At 41.2% G+C, this 17273-nt stretch overlaps 1 protein-coding gene across 1 annotated transcript in view; it reads right to left on the minus strand.

The window, feature by feature from the left end:
• Nucleotides 1-4076: 4076 nt before the first annotated feature.
• The window catches only part of LOC308306635 (ankyrin repeat domain-containing protein 33B-like), a gene marked incomplete at both ends in the record, with an annotated part of 62566 nt that continues 49369 nt past the window's right edge, over nucleotides 4077-17273 (minus strand). Inside the window, 3 exons of the mRNA XM_080751676.1 lie at nucleotides 4077-4216; nucleotides 4943-5378; nucleotides 9026-9224. Of these exons, the coding sequence (XP_080607802.1) occupies nucleotides 4077-4216; nucleotides 4943-5378; nucleotides 9026-9224 (775 nt within the window). The remainder of the gene's footprint in view (nucleotides 4217-4942; nucleotides 5379-9025; nucleotides 9225-17273) is intronic.

The following is a 17273-nucleotide window of genomic DNA, read 5'->3' on the forward strand; positions in this document are numbered from 1 at the left end:
ACCATTACCATGCATACTAGACATGCACTCTTGGATGGCACTTAAGCTGCAAAAAAATAAATAATAAAACCTGTGAAATTGTCTCTGACTGGCTGCTCCTCCAATGTCTGTGCTTTTAACTTCACGGCTTTTTAATTCAACCAATTATTTTTGTACATGCAAAGGATAGCTGACCTCTCCCTCCCATGTCCTTTTGTATCAGTGTGCTCCATATGTTTGGGATTAGCACAACCTTCTGGAGAGCAGTTTTGGGCACCAGGTTATGGTTTGGCTTCACATACAGTAACTTCATTTTACCTCTTTCCTCAATCGGTTGAGGGAACTATGGCTGCAAGGAACTTTCTATGGATGGCAATTGGTACTTTGGATGACTATGGTATTTACTATGGATGACTATGGTACTTACTATGAATGACTATGGTACTTACTATGGATAACTATGGTACTACGGATTGACTATGCCCTAGTCAATCCATAGTACCATAGTCATCCATAGTATAAGTACCATATTCACTATGGTACATATATGGATGACTATGGTACTTACTAATGACTAATACTTACTATGGATGACTAGGGGTATACTGACTATAGATGACATTATACTGACATGATACTGACTTCATACTGACCATGGTAGTGATGGTACTGACCATGATACTAACTACGATACTGACATGAGGTATCATGTCATGGAGAACTGTCTGACAGCTAATGCTACAACATTTTCAAAGACAGTTGCTCAAAACTGCTGTGCACTCACCAAAACCACAGGATACTTGTCAAATTAACATATCTCGGAAGACACACGGTTAAAAACATGTTTCTTTAATTCACTGACAAACTTGCTTAATTATTTCACTTTCTGTTCAGACTCCTTTTAATTATTGTCGCTGTCAGGTGGGAAACTTGTGTCCAAAACCGTTACTTTTCAGGAAAAGTAACAAAAACATTGCCTGCGTTCCTATGGATCCGATGTAGTTATTATTTAAGTCACAAGCTTTTCTTAATACTTTTCGTTGGTTCAATATTTATAAAACACACAGACACACTTAAACCACTTGCTAAATGTTAACAAGGTTCCCGCCCAACAGCAACTATAAATACAAAAACTCATCGATCTCATTGTGTCACAATCACATTCATTTAAAGATGCCCACTATTTATTCCAGCCAGTGTTAAAAAAAGAAGTTGAACTTGTAATGTAAACATAAAGGGTAATAAGCGCTTTCTTCCCACCTGGTGAACCTTAATTTTGTCACTGTACATCACAAAAGTGTTTGATACTTGTGTGTTTTAGTTATGTTCTTGGATAAAGGACGTGTTTAGGCAAACATTGTGGGCACCTCAATGTTTCAAAATATGAAATAAATAATTATGTAAAATAAAAGTATGCTTTGGAAAATGGCCTGACATAATGTAAAGTATACATGATATGCACGTGTAGAATAGATCCTTAATACGTTTAACCTTCATGGCGTAACTTCTTTGCCATAATGACTGGCTCTCCACTAGCTTTAGCAATGGTAGACATTTTAGGCCTTAAATGTCAAATGTTCAAATCATTTACTTATTTCAGACCTTGTTCCAAAGCATTCTTTATATTTTTTTTTAATTTTGGGGAAGAAACTGGCAAAACTACACAATGTTCGGGTGCTCACTCTTACGGTTACCTTGTTCTTGAGACTGGAACACATTTGCAGAATCGTGTTTATAGGAGTCAAAGTCTGTCAAAAAGTCCTTGTCTGAATGAAAGATTAAAGGTCTGACATTCAAAAAAGCATCCAAATCTCTATTATATTAAAAAAAAAAACGTTGCAAGGCAAAATACATTCATTGGTGTGATGTTAAAAACCCCCAAAGCAAATCAATGTTTTTTTATAAGATCATTGCCCTGTCAGATACCAATTTCTCAGTCAGTATTCTCAGTGGTTAAATTAGATAGCATCAACATCAGGTTTACCACCTATTTTATACTTCAGATATTAAAAATATACAATATACCAGTAAAATATCTTGACAAAATTGGAATAATTTTGAACACAAATCTTCTCTTCTGGTGGTCTCTGGCACAAACTCTTTTCAGTCGGGGGACCGTGGTCAAATACATATCAATTTGGGGGTCTCTGACATGAAAATGTTTGATAACCACTCAAGTATAACCCTTCAAGTATTAAATCTCCTTTCCATGATTACCCAGGAAAATCCTAGCAGTTCCAGTAGCCTACTGCTACTGGTGTTTCATTTAAAACACTGCTGGGACATTTTAATGTCTACACATTAGTGTGCACCCCAGAACATTTTAAAATCCAACTGCTCCCCCTGGCTCAATGTTATCAGATTTAGATAAATCCATTCATCTCGGATTCTTTTCATAGATTTCTTTTTGGTCAAAACAAGCTTTATTCTACCCTAACTAAAGAACGGATGATCACGGATACACATTTTCTTTTCCGAGTGAAAGATTTGAGGAGACTCTTTGTGTCTCCATAGGGAACAAAGCAGGCTCTGTGTGTTTCCATAGGGAACAAAGTAGGCTCTTACTGTCTCCATAGGGAACCACTGCTGGTCAATGCGACAAAAATTAAAACATACCCATGAATTTAAAGTCTCCTACTATTCTCTATACTTTAATGGGAATGTGTAGGCATGGGGAAAAAAGTAAGTCTCTAGCCCATTCCTGTCAAGAGTTATGATTTTTTTAAAGAATTAACCAACTAATAGTCACTGGTTTCTCCCCCCTCACACAGAGACTAGCTGGCGACAACCGAATTGATTGATTGGAATGTTAAGTGATCAGAGCCTCTCTCTCTGAAGATAGCATTGCTAGGAATGAGGGTTGTCTGGCTATGAATATACCTGAACATACCTGCAATATCCAAACTGTACTCAAAGATTACACATATTAGACTTGAACATTAATGATGTTAAGAAAATAACTTATTTTAAAAACATTTGAAAAATAATAATTAAAAAGGGGTTTCAAATGTAAAAAATATATATTTGTTAAGTTATTATTCACTGATATTCCCTTATTGTTCATTACTTAAAATAAATTAAATTACAATAATTATTGTCCTGCATCAAACACAATGTTTTGTAGCCTGCAACTGTGATACCAATAATGAAAGTAGCTATTTTACTAGGGGAACTCCACCACTTTTCAACCTATCTTCATATAATAGGTCCTCACTAATGTTCATGATAAAATATCTCAATTCTTTTCCACTCAGTTTGGATCTCATAGGAGAGCTGTGGGTGGGTCAAATCCTTCTACCGGTGACATCATCAATGGGAAATGCAAGCTAATAGAAACTGCAGGCTTTCTATTCCTGAAAAAGTTGCAATGTTAAAGTGGAAGCCATTGTTCCTGTGATAATACAAATCTAAATATTTCTTTTCAAAAATATTATTTAATTTCTTTTTGTCAAACGATGATGTCACCGGTAGAAGGATTTGACAGCTCTCCAATGAGACCCAGACTGAATAGATTTTTTTTTTTGCTATTTTATTATGAACATTAGTGAGGACCTATTATATGAAGACAGGTTGAAAAGTGGTGAACTACTCCTTTAATAATGAACACAATTTGTAACATGACACTGCTCTAACCGCACATAATTGTACTTTTATTTTGTACTTTTAGTTTTATTTGGTACACTAACGTGGTCTGGTGGACACAATGAATAACAGTAGTAGTTGGACTGTGTGATAAGTTGACATGTTGCTGCACAAGCTGCCCCCCCCCCCCCCCCCCCCCCCCCCCAGGGCAAATGTGAAAATACGCCTATGAATGTAGGAATCAATCAAGGGCCGCCTCATGCAGACTCATGTTGTTCTCTTGGTCCCTTAAAATCTCTGGTTCTCAAAGTGGGGTCCGGTGACCCCCCCCAGGGGGTCCTTGAGGGGGTTCCAGGGGGTCCCCAGCAAAATGATTCATAGTTAAGAACCAGGTAGTCTCTCAAGCCAGACATTTATTTCACAATCTCTACATAGAGTCTGAAAAGCCTCTTGAAAGCCGAGAAGAGAGCGGAAGCTGACATCTTATTGGGCATTGCCGTCACATCGCTGTGATGTTATTTCCTTTTCCCGGCGGCGAGGTGTCTCTTGGCCGCCGCCTCCAGCCTCCTTCGCTCCGCCTCCTCTGCTTTCCTGCGCTCCTCCTTCAGCTCCTTGTACCGCCATTTGGGAACCTGCAGCAGGTTGGCCCCGCCCTCTTTTAAAAGACACAGCAACACATCATTTTAATATTGGCTATTCAAATAATGTGTGGGGGGGAAAAACTACTGAATTTGGCATTTTCGTGAATATTATTATTAAATACTCAAAATACAGTCAATACAACACTGTAACAAAGGATGACACAAAAAGCCCAGAGGGGCTTGTTTCCATTATGGTCCATAATTACAAAAAAGTAACAGGTTTTGGACATACAAGGTTTCCAGACGGCAATGACGATATGGAACAGCACGTAAATATCAGAAGTTTGTCCCTTAATCCAAGGGGCTGATCCAACAGGGGGTCCGGGTCCCCTAGGGGGTCCTCCAAATCTTTGTGTGATAGAAGTTTTTTTTTCTTTTTATATAAACCACTTGAACCCTAGCGTCCATATTCTGAGAACTTTAGCCGAAAATAGACGATCTACAAGCTCACAACGCCTCGCAGCGCGAGGCGTTGTGAGCTTGTAGATTGGCTATTTTCGGCAAAGAGGTTTAGTGTAGAGGTGAAAAAGAGAAGAGTGAAAGGTCAAGTTTATTAAGTATTGACAGTTCAAGTGGTTAAATATATGAAAACACAAATTGACATGAATCCAAAATACACTGAAACTATATAGTATACAGTATATGGGTTGTGGTGGGGGTCCCTGCTTCATCTCTCTCTCAACTAAGGGGTCCTTGGCCTAAAAAGGTTGAAGACCCCTGGCTTAATCCGTTACCCTCACCTTTAAAGCTGCTCTTCCGGCGCACATTCTCCGGCTCGTACGTGGGCGCGGGGGCCTTGGTCACCCTCACCTTGGGGATGGTGAAGCACGGCCGGATGCTGTGGCGTCTCGCCGCATGGAGGAGCATGAGGCTGGGCCTCCGCGCCTCCGAGGAGGCGGCGGCGTCGGAGACGGTGCAGCCCGAAGAAGGACCCGACCCCGAATCGGAGCGCCGCTGCTGCTGGGGCTTCAGGCTCTGGCTGGGCTGCAGGCTGGCCCTGCGCTCCTGGGAGGAGACCCTGAGGACCAGCGAGACCCGGGAGTTCTCGAACAGCCTGTGGTGGCTGTGGTTCCTCTGGGGGTCGAGGCTCGGCAGCTCCTTGGCGCGCTGGCTGCGGACGATCTCGGGCACGGCGTAGCGCCGCTTGCCCACGCACGGAGGACTCTCTGGACATACCTGAAAGAAATATATACTATATATTAAGGGTGCAACAATGCCTTTATTCGTGTTGAACCGTTCGATACGAGGGTGTACCGAACCGAATGACGCTGTACCGAACAATACAATACAATACCACTCCACATCCACATTGGATCCCCTGGAACCCCCTCAAGGACCCCTAGGGATCCGCAGAGCCCACTTAGAGAACCACTACCCTAGAGGTTGGGTACCGTATTGTTCAAAGTTAAAATAAAACAAATAGGTAGTTATAAAAATACATTTATAAATCAAGGATATTTCTGTTTATTTTTTGTATCGAAAAAGTATCGTACCGTTACACCAAAATATCGAACCGAACCGAACTGTGAATTTTGTAAACCGTTGCACCCTTAATATATATATATATATATATATATATATATATAAAGCAAAGTTCCACGTTGGTGGGTACAATGTCAAGGACCTCATCAAATTAATATGCATTTGGCCAAGGGGCCCCATCTAAAAAGATTCTGCATCTGATTTTATGTTCATACAAGATTTGTCTCTGTAAAATGTTTCAAATATGTATCACGCTGCTTCTTTTTAAATAGCAGACAGGAGCCTCTGTCCTACTCCTCCTCCCGCCCGGCCCAACACTCCCTGCTGATAGGAATATGTGCAGTGACAAAAGATCATTTTCACGTCTACCACAGCGGTTCAGTTCTTAGCGGGATGCATCGCCATGGTAACGTGCGCTGTGCAAACCCAAGAGCAGATTGTGTTGGAGATATGAGATCAATGCGTATAGAGGCACGCACCGTCTACTGGCCAATCAATTCCCGTGGACAAAACCCTTTGGCTGTCCCTGACATTTGCTGTACTAATGCTGTAAAGATGAGTTTAAGGTGTTCATTTGCTGTACTAATGCTGTAAAGATGACTTCAAGGTGTTCAGACTACAGTAAGTAACTAAGTCTGATTGTGTCATCGGTGTTCCAGCTCCTAGACCTAGACTCTCCCGGGGCCATTCGCCACGCAGACTCCATTCTATCTTTTAGATCACTCTTAAAAACAAATATGTTCTGGAAAGCATTCATGTAAACAACATTTTCATAAGCTTTTGCTCATGGTTCTATCAAGCTCATTTTATTATACGTTTATACAAAATTCTTGTTTTATTGCGTATTCTGTGCAGCACTTTGAGAATCAAGCCTAGAAAAGTGTGGTGCCAACTTGCCCAACCACATACATACAGAACAGCAACGAACATCACCGAAAGTAGTACTTGCAGGATAACCACACTATTGTTATCAGCTCGAGTTAACAGAGTAACATTTCGCCAATGAGGAACCAGCATTTTCGTGAGCTAAAGTTATGCAGCTTCCTCATTGGCTAAAAGCAGTTTTTTCTGCTTCCTCATTGGCTAAATGTTACGTATGACGTATGGTGACGTATGCCCATAACGTCAAAAGCAGTTTTTGTTGCTTCGTAATTGGTCGAGCTTCACATGACATTTCTGCTGCTTCCTCATTGGCTAAAGGAAAGACGGAAGCGCTGCATTTAACGGAAGTTACGTCATGCGGTGTGGGTCTGTTTACATTCCCCAGCGAAACAAACACAAATAGATTGTAGCTCTTAACTCGCTCTTAATAGGTGTAACGTTGTTCGAATCCATGTTTTGTTTGTATACTGTTTATTCCGAGCGTGACCGACAGAGCGGGAGAAGTAGAACAGATTTTTTTTCAGCTGGGAATACGTTTGCAGGGACACCACACTGTGAAAAAAAGACAACTTCCGGGAAAATTCAGCCCCACCTCCTAGAACTCTCTCTGCTTCATATCTTGATAACTGGGGCCAAACTGGTCGAAATTCATCAATTTGGTGCACTTGGTGAAGGGTTTCTGATTTTTGGTATGGTGTTAGGTATGGGTATATGGTTTTCAAAAACCATCGCAAACAAGTTGGGCTCGCCCCCTAGTGGTCCGTTTGCTCCCGGCAGCCATCGTGGATGCCATCTTGAAAATGATGCCTTTACGGTAGTTATTTTTTATGTAGTATGTTGTTTATCATACCCAATAGTAACAGAATCCATTGAAAAATCTCTTTTATCAATTATTTGGGGTTTCAACCATATACTGACAGATCTACTATTGAATTCATTGCAAACAGACCACTAGGGGGCGAGCCCAACTTGTCTGCGATGGTTTTTGAAAACCTTTTACCCATACCAAACATCTAAAACTCTTCACCAAGTGCAGATTTATTATGAATTTTTACACATTAAAACCCAGTTCATAGGCATTTTCAGCTCCCGGCAGCCATCGTGGACACCATCTTGAAAATGGTGTATTTCCGGTAGTTATTTTTTCCTGAATTTTTAGTATGTTGTTTATCATACCCAATAGTAAATATCTAGGTCCACACGACAAAGATATCTAGGTCTAAAATAAGAGTCCCCAGACCTCCACTAGGGGGACAAGCACATACACAGTAAAGTCTTCAGAGATATCCGGGTTCCATGTCTACACGTATCCAGTGAATCGGATATTTTTCAGTGTCTTCACTTATCCGGTTTCAAAAATATCTAGTTTTGCGGGCGAAATATCCAGCTTTGTGTGGCTGCAAGCCCCAACCGCACAAATAAATGTCTAGCTTCAGAAATATCCAGCTCTGTGTAGCCGGCACCTAAGCCTGGCTACGCGAGGCTAGGCTAAAGGTTATGCTAAAAAGTTTTTGCTGCTTCCTCATAGGTTAAAAGTTACTCTCTAAAATAACTCCATTGTCTTGAAGGGGTAAATGCTAAAACGGAAACCACATACAGTACCATTGCCCCCATCTATTTAAAGGACAACTTTGTTTTTGTTTTTTTTACAACAAGGGTTCATATTTTAGATCGTCATTAGAGAAAAGAAAAGATGAGTGTTAAAATGTTTTCATTTACTGCTTTCTTCCGTTTTAGTGATGTATTTTTAACACAATAAGCCCATTCCCAAGATGCACCGCAATCTTTCATGGGCAGATGTGATTTATGGTGGCTGTTAAATAGTAGTAATAGTAAATAGTAACAAAGAAACTGACGGCTTATTGTGTCTAAAAATACATATTTAGCCACTTGCCCCTTGCACATGCCCCCAACCACTGAAATCAAAATACTAAAATCGCTAAACAGGGGTCTTCAACAGGGGTCCGCGACCCCTAGGGGGTCCGCGGAGGTACTGCAGGGGGTCCGTGAAATTATTGCTTAAAAAAAAAAAAGATTTCAAAAAATATATATATATATTTTTTTTTTGCCATTTTCCCATTTATGTAAAACAAATAATCATGATTCTATCCATTTTGAATAGCTTGAATACATGATTACTATGCAATTGACATATTGTTGATATTATTGACATTGGTTCTCAGTTAATAAGTAGTATGTTTAGAAATGGTAGTGGTACGGCCCACCCTGCTCGTTGTAACTTGTACATGTTTAAAATAAAATAAAAATAGTAGCCCCGACCCCCCCACCCTACGAGGTGGTAGGGGGTCCCTGCTCCATCTCCCCATCAGTTTGGGGGTCCCCGGCCTGAAAAGGTTGAAGACCCCTGCAATAGAAAGCAGTCAATGAAATCATTTTAACACTCATATTTTCTTTTCTCTAATTACAATCTAAAATATTATTATTAGGTCCATCCTCACCGTGTGGCACGCCACGGCAATGAAGGGGCTCCTCAGGGCGGTGGTGGCGGCCACCATGTGGTCGATGGCACCGTGGTCCACGGGGTTGGTGACGTTGGCGAAGTTGAACACGTTCTTCACCTGGTCCAGCGCGCGCTTCACATAGCCCCGCGGCTCCTGGGCCCTGGCCACCAGGGGACGCAGCTGAGGCCACTCCAGACTGCAAAAAGTGTGTGTTTTTATTATTATTATTTTTTTCAGAGTAGATCGATAATAACTTTCTCAACTTTTTCTCAATCAGGGACCATTTGAAAATCTCAAAAGCATGCCGCGTGCATGGGCCACGTGCATTTTCAGTTTTCAGAGTGTTTATTTTACGGTCAATCAATCTATTATGTGTCTTGTTCCTATTCATCACAATGAAAATGAACTTTTCAATGTTTTAAAGAAAACACACCACATTGTATTTATTTATTTTTATATGAATGCATATGTTGCATATTGCAAGTTGTTTGTCGGTTATTTTCGGCAAATGTCTGCCTATTTCTGCCGAAAGTTTGCCTATTATGGTATGGCCAGAACAGGGATATGGGTCACTTCACCCAAGGAAAGGACAGGAACACTCCATTCCCATACATTTTTACCAATGTATTTCCAAAACATTTCCAAAATATTATCCTATGTGCAATGCCCAAAGACAGGCAGTGTTGCAAAAAACGCGTCATCCACCCCGCATATTTTCACTCGAAGAGTCTCTATTTATAATAATAATAATAATAATAATAAAGCTTTATTTGTATAGCACCTTTCATGACATGAAATGCAGCTCAAAGTGCTTTACAGAGCAGAAAATGAAGCACAGTTACTTAACAGAAAAAATAAAATACACATGAATACAATAAAGCAGAACAATAAAAACATAAAACATTGAAGAACAATTTCAGAACAGTGTGGACGTCAATAGCATCAAAGAGATAAAAAAAATAATTCAGCTAAAAGCAAGAGTAAAGAAATAGGTCTTGAGCTGTGCTTTAAAGCTATCCACAGAGGCTGCCTGTCTTAGGTGTAGTGGGAGTTTATTCCAAACTGTCGGTCCGTAGAAGCAGAAAGCTGCTTCACCATATTTTTTATATTTCATTTTAGGCACATCGAGTAGGTCAGCACTAGAAGACCTGAGTGGGCGGTTTGGAACGTATCTATGCAGGCAGTCATAGAGGTACGAAGGTGCCAGACCATTTAGAGCTTTATAAACAAGTAAAATAATTTTAAAATCAATCCTAAAAACAACCGGGAGCCAGTGTAGCGACGCTAAGACTGGAGTAATATGTTCTCTCATCTTAGCTTTAGTTAAAACTCTGGCTGCCGCATTTTGAACAAGTTGCAAACTGTCAGTTGTTTTCTTTGGCAGACCAGAGAGAAGTGCGTTGCAGTAATCAAGCCGAGAGAAAACAAAAGCGTGGATCAGCGTTTTTGCATCGTCCAATGTTAGATAGGCTCTAATTCGCGCAATATTTCTAAGGTGAAAGAAGGCAATCTTGGTGACATGATTAATGTGTGTATCAAAATTCAATTCAGCGTCAATGATCACTCCCAGGTTCTTTACAGAAGTGTTACTTTCTTTAGACAGGTTACCAAGTCTACTTATTATTGATTCTCTCTGCGCAGTAGAACCAATTATGAGAACTTCTGTCTTGTCCTCATTTAGTTTGAGAAAGTTCTCACTCATCCAGCATTTTATGCTAGACACACACGTCAGCAATGGGTCTAGAGCACAGGGGTCGTCCGGAGCTACCGAAAGGTACAGCTGGGTGTCATCAGCATAGAAATGGAAATTCACACCGTGAGCGGAAATAAGTTCTCCCAGCGGCAGTATATAGAGGGAGAATAATAAAGCACCAAGAATTGAGCCCTGTGGAATACCAGAGCAGATGTTGTGTTTGTTTGACTCAAAGTCAGCTAGATTAACAAAGTAGCTTCTGCCTGTTAGGTAGGAGTAAAACCAGGACAAAGCTGTGCCTGACAGCCCTACCCAGTGTTCAAGACGTTGTATTAGAATTGTATGGTCAATTGTGTCAAAAGCCGCCGTTTGATCCAGCAGTAGGAGAACGGATACATTTTTGTTATCAGCAGACACCCTAAGATCATTAATTACTTTTAAAAGTGCAGTTTCTGTGCTGTGTCCTTTCCTGAAGCCGGATTGGAATTTGTTGTGCACCTTATTGTTCTGCAGAAATACATCCAATTGATGAAAGATAATTTTTTCTAGGACCTTGCCCAGAAAAGGCAAATTGGAAATGGGTCTATAATTACACAGCATGGACGGGTCGAGGTTGTGTTTCTTGAGTAAGGGCTTAACTACGGCCGTTTTCAGTGTTTCTGGAAAGACACCTGATTGTATAGAGTTATTTACTATTTTTAGGATATCTCCAATCACACAGTCTACAACCTCTTTGAGAAATGGCGTGGGTATTGCATCCAGCGAGCAAGAAGACGATGTCATTTGCGATATGGTTTTACGAAGTTCCTCTTCATCAATTTCACAAAATGATACTAGGCTGCCCCTAGATTTATCTACACTTTTACACATGGCACCATTAACTGCATTTGCATTTGTGACAGTATTATTCATAATACCAGCTCGAATGTTCACAATTTTGTTGTCAAAGAAGGATGCAAACTCATTACACTTTGCTTTAGAGGCAAGGAGTGACTGCTTGTAGGACTGGGGGGGGTTTAAGAGGCGTTCAATAGTGGAGAATAAGACCCTAGCATTGTTCTTGTTCTCATTAATAATTCCGGAAAAATAGGCCTGCCTAGCCAGACGCATGGTTTTATTGTACGTGGCTGTTAATGACTTAAAAATCTGTAGATGGATAGTTAGTTTATTTTTTCTCCAAGCTCGCTCTGCTTTGCGGCATTGTTTCTTGAGTGAGCGTATATGATCGTTTATCCAGGGTGTTTCTTTTACTTTATGTTTCTTTTTAGTTTTCATAGGAGCCACTATATCCAGAGCTGACTCTAATTTAAGATTAAAATGTTGAACCATATCATTTACTGAGGGAATATCAGGAAGGGGGGGTGCACATGCAAGATGGCGAGCAAACTCTTCTGCTGCCGATGCCCTGAAAAATCTCTTTTTTATAGTATATTCTCTATTGTATTTTTCTAGATCAGAGACAGTCATATTAAAACACAGTAAATAGTGGTCCGATAAGTCAGGCTTAGCGATGATCCTGTCCATAGAAATACTTAGCCCTTTAGAGATCACCAGGTCTAGGGTGTGGCCCTGATTGTGGGTTGGCCCGGTAACATGCTGAACAAAATCAAGGGAATGTAATAACTGTAAGAAACTCATAGCAGTAACATCTGTAACAATATCCACATGTACATTTGCATCGCCAGCAATCAAGGTTCTCTCATAGTCAGTGGAACAGATAGATAAAAGTTCTGATATTTCTGTAAGAAATAAGGCTTTGCTACATTTTGGTGGGCGATATATGGTAATCATTAGAACAGAGGATTTACTCTCAAATAAGTTAGCTTGGTATTCAAAGGATGAAAAACTTCCAAAAGACAGGTTCTTGAATTTAAAGATGTCAGAGAAAATGTACGCCAAACCTCCACCTCTTTTTCCTTCGCGCACTGATTGAATAAAATGATAGTTTGGTGGGCAGGCGACGCCAAGTGCAACAGCTCCATCTGTGCCCAGCCAAGTCTCTGTTAAAAAGATTATATCTAGCTTCTCTTCACAGATTAGATCATTTACAGAGGAGGGCTTGTTTAAAAGTGACCTGATGTTAAAGAGGCCCAGATTTATTTTTTGACATTCTACTGTACTATAGTCCCTACAGGGTATGTAAGTTAAATTTGCTAGATTAGCAGAGCCACTGCTTGTCCTGGACACTCTATTTGAAATTACAGTAGAAATATTGTGAGCCTGCTTAGTAAAAGCGCCTAGAGGAGCATCGGGTCCAGATACGGTTGTTGCTGGGTATAATATCGGACCCAACTGATATCAGTGGCTGAATGTATTGTTCAGCTGGGAGGCCATGTATTGGCCCAGTATTGTCCCAGCTCGTTGAGGTCGTGGAGCCATGTTCAGCTGGGAGGCCATGTTTTGGCCCAGTATTGTCCCAGCTCGTTGGGAGGCCAGGTTCTTCTTTCGTTTAGGTCGTGGAGGGATGGGTGGGGGCGAAAGAACCCAGGCCACAGATTTCTGGGGCATGGCAGGGTCAGTTTCGTCCGTTTTCAAAGATGGTGGTTGTGGAGCCGGGCATTTGGCCGGTGGCGGTTGTGGAGCCGGGCGTTTGTCCGGGCGTCTGGCCGGGGTCATTCTAATCCCTGTGTTAATTAATTCATTCATCCCATTCGTGAAATCTAGAAGGGGCATTGGCGATAGGGAGAAAGAGAAAGATTGGGAAGATGGGGCTTGTTCTTCCACGGTTGACTCTCCAGCCCCTTCCTCTTCCTCTGTCGACTCATCGGTTGACTCTCCAGCCCCTTCCTCTTCCTCTGTCGACTCTCCGTTGTCTGTTGACAGTTCACTCTCATGGTTCGAGCCAGCCACGGCTGAGGCAGGGAAACCATAGAACGTTTCTTCGTTACTCTCCTCTTCCTCTGTCGACTCTCTGTTGTCTGTTGACAGTTCACTCTGCTCATGGTTCTTTGTTACTCTCCTCTTCAAATATTTCCCTGATCAACCCAATCTCTGCATTGACGTCATCTGCTTCTTCTGTGGAGTCTTCCACATTCTCGTCTTTGGCAGAGAGGGCTTTGGCAGGGACAACGGTGTCTGTTGTTGTTTTGAAATCTCCTCCGTTCGCCAAGGCCGTTCCCCCCTCGGCCGGGGGGGGCACTTCGGTAGCCAAAACACCATCTTTTGCAGCTTCAGCAGGGGCAGCTGTGACTTCAAGGGTAGCAGATAAAGGTTGCTCATCACTATCTGTTGTTTTGGATTCTTGTGTTCTGGCCGAGGCTAGAGCATGGAAAACATTTTGAGTGAATAGTTTCACCCCTTTTTTGTTTAGTTGTTTCGCATCAGCGAAAAGGTGTCTTCTGTCATAGAAAAAGCTGAAATTGTCAATAAAATGCACATTTTTGTTGGTGCATGCAGCTAAAAGCCATTTGCTCAGAGAAAACAGTCTGCTGAAGTTCTCATCTGTGCCTCTCATAGGCGGTAGGGGGCCGCTGATGCATATCTCTATGTCGCTGAGGGAGCTCAGTGTGTCGAATAGAGCCCTGAATCTCTCCCTTAAGATTTCCGACTGGTTTTCTTCTGTGTCACATGTGCCAGTATGTAGAATCAGCGTTTTCACCGTTGGGTGTTCGTTGACAAGATCCAAAATTCTGTCTTTCATGTCAGAGATTGTGTCTTTGGGAAAACAAATAGCTTTTGCCTTCCTGTTTCTTATGCTTTTGACATCTTTTAAAGCGGCATCGCCCACAATCAAAACATCAGGATCAATCACTGAGGTGCTTCTTACCCTGCTGGGTGGGACGTTCTCTCTGTCAACAGAGGGACTTCGGGGGGCTTCTTGCAGCTGTTCTGTTAGCCAGCCCGGGGAAATGCTGCCCCTGTCATCGGAGAGGCATCTTTGGTCCTCGGCCAGTGGCGTGAATCTGTTAATCAGCTGCACACTCGGCGTTTGTGGAGATTTGACTGCATTTGTGTTTTTAGCAGTCTTTTTCCCCTTGGCAGTGGCCCATTTATGAAGGGGTGTCGAAGCAGCGCTGTGCCGGGGTAGTGCCGGCCAGTCATCATCGGTGATAAGAGGGCTTTGGGAGGGAGTCCTGCCCGTTATACGTTCTTTCATCTTCTTTGGCTTTTCGCCAAGGGAATTCCAGGCGAGTGGTTTATCCAGTCTTCGGATTTGTTTGAATTGAAATATTTCCGTTTCCAGTACTGCCATCTTCTGAAGCAGTTTTTGATAGTCCTCTGTGGAAATAACAGGGGGCATCCTGGTGCTAGTTAGCTTTAGCTAAGTGCCACGTAACCAGTCACTGGAAATACAAAGTAAAAAAGAAAATGTATTTTGAAACGGCAGAGCAGTCCCAGACGTTTATAGCGATCCACTTGTAGTTTCCCAAAGTGAAAAAATAAAATAAAAAATCGTTATCAGCAGAAGAAATGTAGGCATAGCAAGCATAAGCAGGAGCAAGCAAGGACACGTCCGCACACGACCAGGAGGGAGACCCGTTATTTGAGCAAGGTTTCCTCCCCCAAACACTTTTTTATTATTATTTATTTAATTGATTGGTTCAGGCCACAACGCATTGGTTCAGGTCACAACGCAATGGCCGAAGCTCCATATGAGGACAGTATTTTGCGCGACATTGCCGTCGGAACGCTCGCTCACTGGCAGTGTGGATGAGCTGTTAAGCTGCAATTTCGCAGACCGTTCTGCGAAATTGCATACATATTTTGTATAATGTTGCACATGATTTGGAAAATGTTTTTCTATTAACAAAATCAATAGCCAAACAAAATGCATAGCCCTTTTTTTCCAGGACCCTTGATATAATTCCAGGATCCTTGATGAATTCCAAACCTTTTCCAGGACTGGAAAAGGTTTTTTTCTAATTTCAAAATATTACCAGAAATGTCATGTCCATATCGGCCTAACCTGATTATTCCCAGTTATTGGTACATTAGAGTGCATGTAAACACGCAGTCTGCTGCATACAGCAGTGTGATTAGTACTTTGTCGCTGTCAGATGTATGCCCAAAAAGCATAGGTAGAAAGCCTCTGCGCTGTGCCATTTCCTAAGAGGAGGAAGATTTGGTGGATCTTTTCAACTTGGTCAAGTGTTTATTTTTATTTTTTTGTACAAATCTTTATTCAAAAGTCATGTCCACAAAAGTTTCCTCCTTTTAGGAAATGGCACAGCGCAGAGGCTTTCCACCTATGCTTTCCACCGCTTTCCTCCTCGGTGGAAAGCATAGGTGGAAAGCCTCTGCAATGTGCCATTTCCTCAAAGGAGGAACATTTGGTGGATTTATTTTCAACTTGGTCAAGTTTCTTTTTTTATTTTTTTTTATTATAAATCTTTATTCAAAAGTCATGACATAGAAGACAATACAAAACAGACAATACAATACAGTACAGAACAACACAAACACAAAAGACAAGTTATCAATACATCATTACAGAAAAGATCCATCCATCGGTGGAAATTCCACCAAGGAGGAATGGAGGAAAGAAGTGGCCAATCAGCGTTGATGTTAGGGCCTACTGACTGCACGTTCTTTCGTCTCATCTACTTGGATACAAGCTAAAACAAGGCTTTAAAATGTGTTGTATGCTAGTTGCTAGCTGTCAATACATCACCCTTGACCCTATACTTCATCATCATTCTGGACAAATGGCAAAAATTAATGTCCTTTGACACCTTTATGAACATTTTCTGTCTTTCACTGTCCACCTAAATGAAAAAAAAAAAAAAAAAAAAAAAAGTTTAAATTATGAAAAGAAAGCTTACGGCATCTGAATCCTATGAGCTTAAGAACATTGTAGTTCCCTGTAGATTTGCTGTGGCTCTATAGCATAGAGGAAACAGCTTTGTCTAGAAAACCAGATGTTGGTGGTTCAAGACCAGTGAAAAGCATTTTCTGTCAAGTTTCACTGTCTGTTTTGTATTTTCTTGTATGCCATAACTTTTGAATAAAGATTTATTAAAAAAGGGTTATGGTTAGGGTACTCTAAATTAGCACCAGGGTTGGGAAGGTTACTTTTAAAAAGTATTCCTTACTTAAAAGTACTACTAGTTACTTTCAGTTACTTTTGGATTACTTTTAATCAAAACTATTTCATTAAATATATCTATACTATAATTTTGCGAATGTCTGAGTGAGTGAGTGAGTGTCTGTCTGTCTGTCTGTCTGTCTGAGTGAGTGAGTGAGTGAGTGTCTGTCTGTCTGTCTGTCTGTCTGTCTGTCTGTCTGAAACAGCGTTTCTCCTCAGTGGCTGGAGCAATTGATCTGAAATCGCATCACCATCAGCATATGAACACACCTGACATAACTGTGAAGCCCGTTTGTCACTTTCACAAATCATATACTGTATATTTAGCTAGGCAGATAAAGTGCATATTACAGGTGAATCGTTCACTTGCGGATACAAGCACCAAAATTGGCACACATACTCCTTAGGCATTGCTCTTTTCAGAAAACAATCTGGCCAAAAATAAAATCAAGATGGCGGCCAATTTTCATGATGGCCGCCATTGAATATACAGTAATCTTGCATTCCGCAATAAAATCCCATAGACT

Source organism: Nannobrachium achirus (assembly GCF_963921795.1).
Source record: "Nannobrachium achirus genome assembly, chromosome: 21".
NCBI classification, from domain to species: domain Eukaryota; kingdom Metazoa; phylum Chordata; class Actinopteri; order Myctophiformes; family Myctophidae; genus Nannobrachium; species Nannobrachium achirus.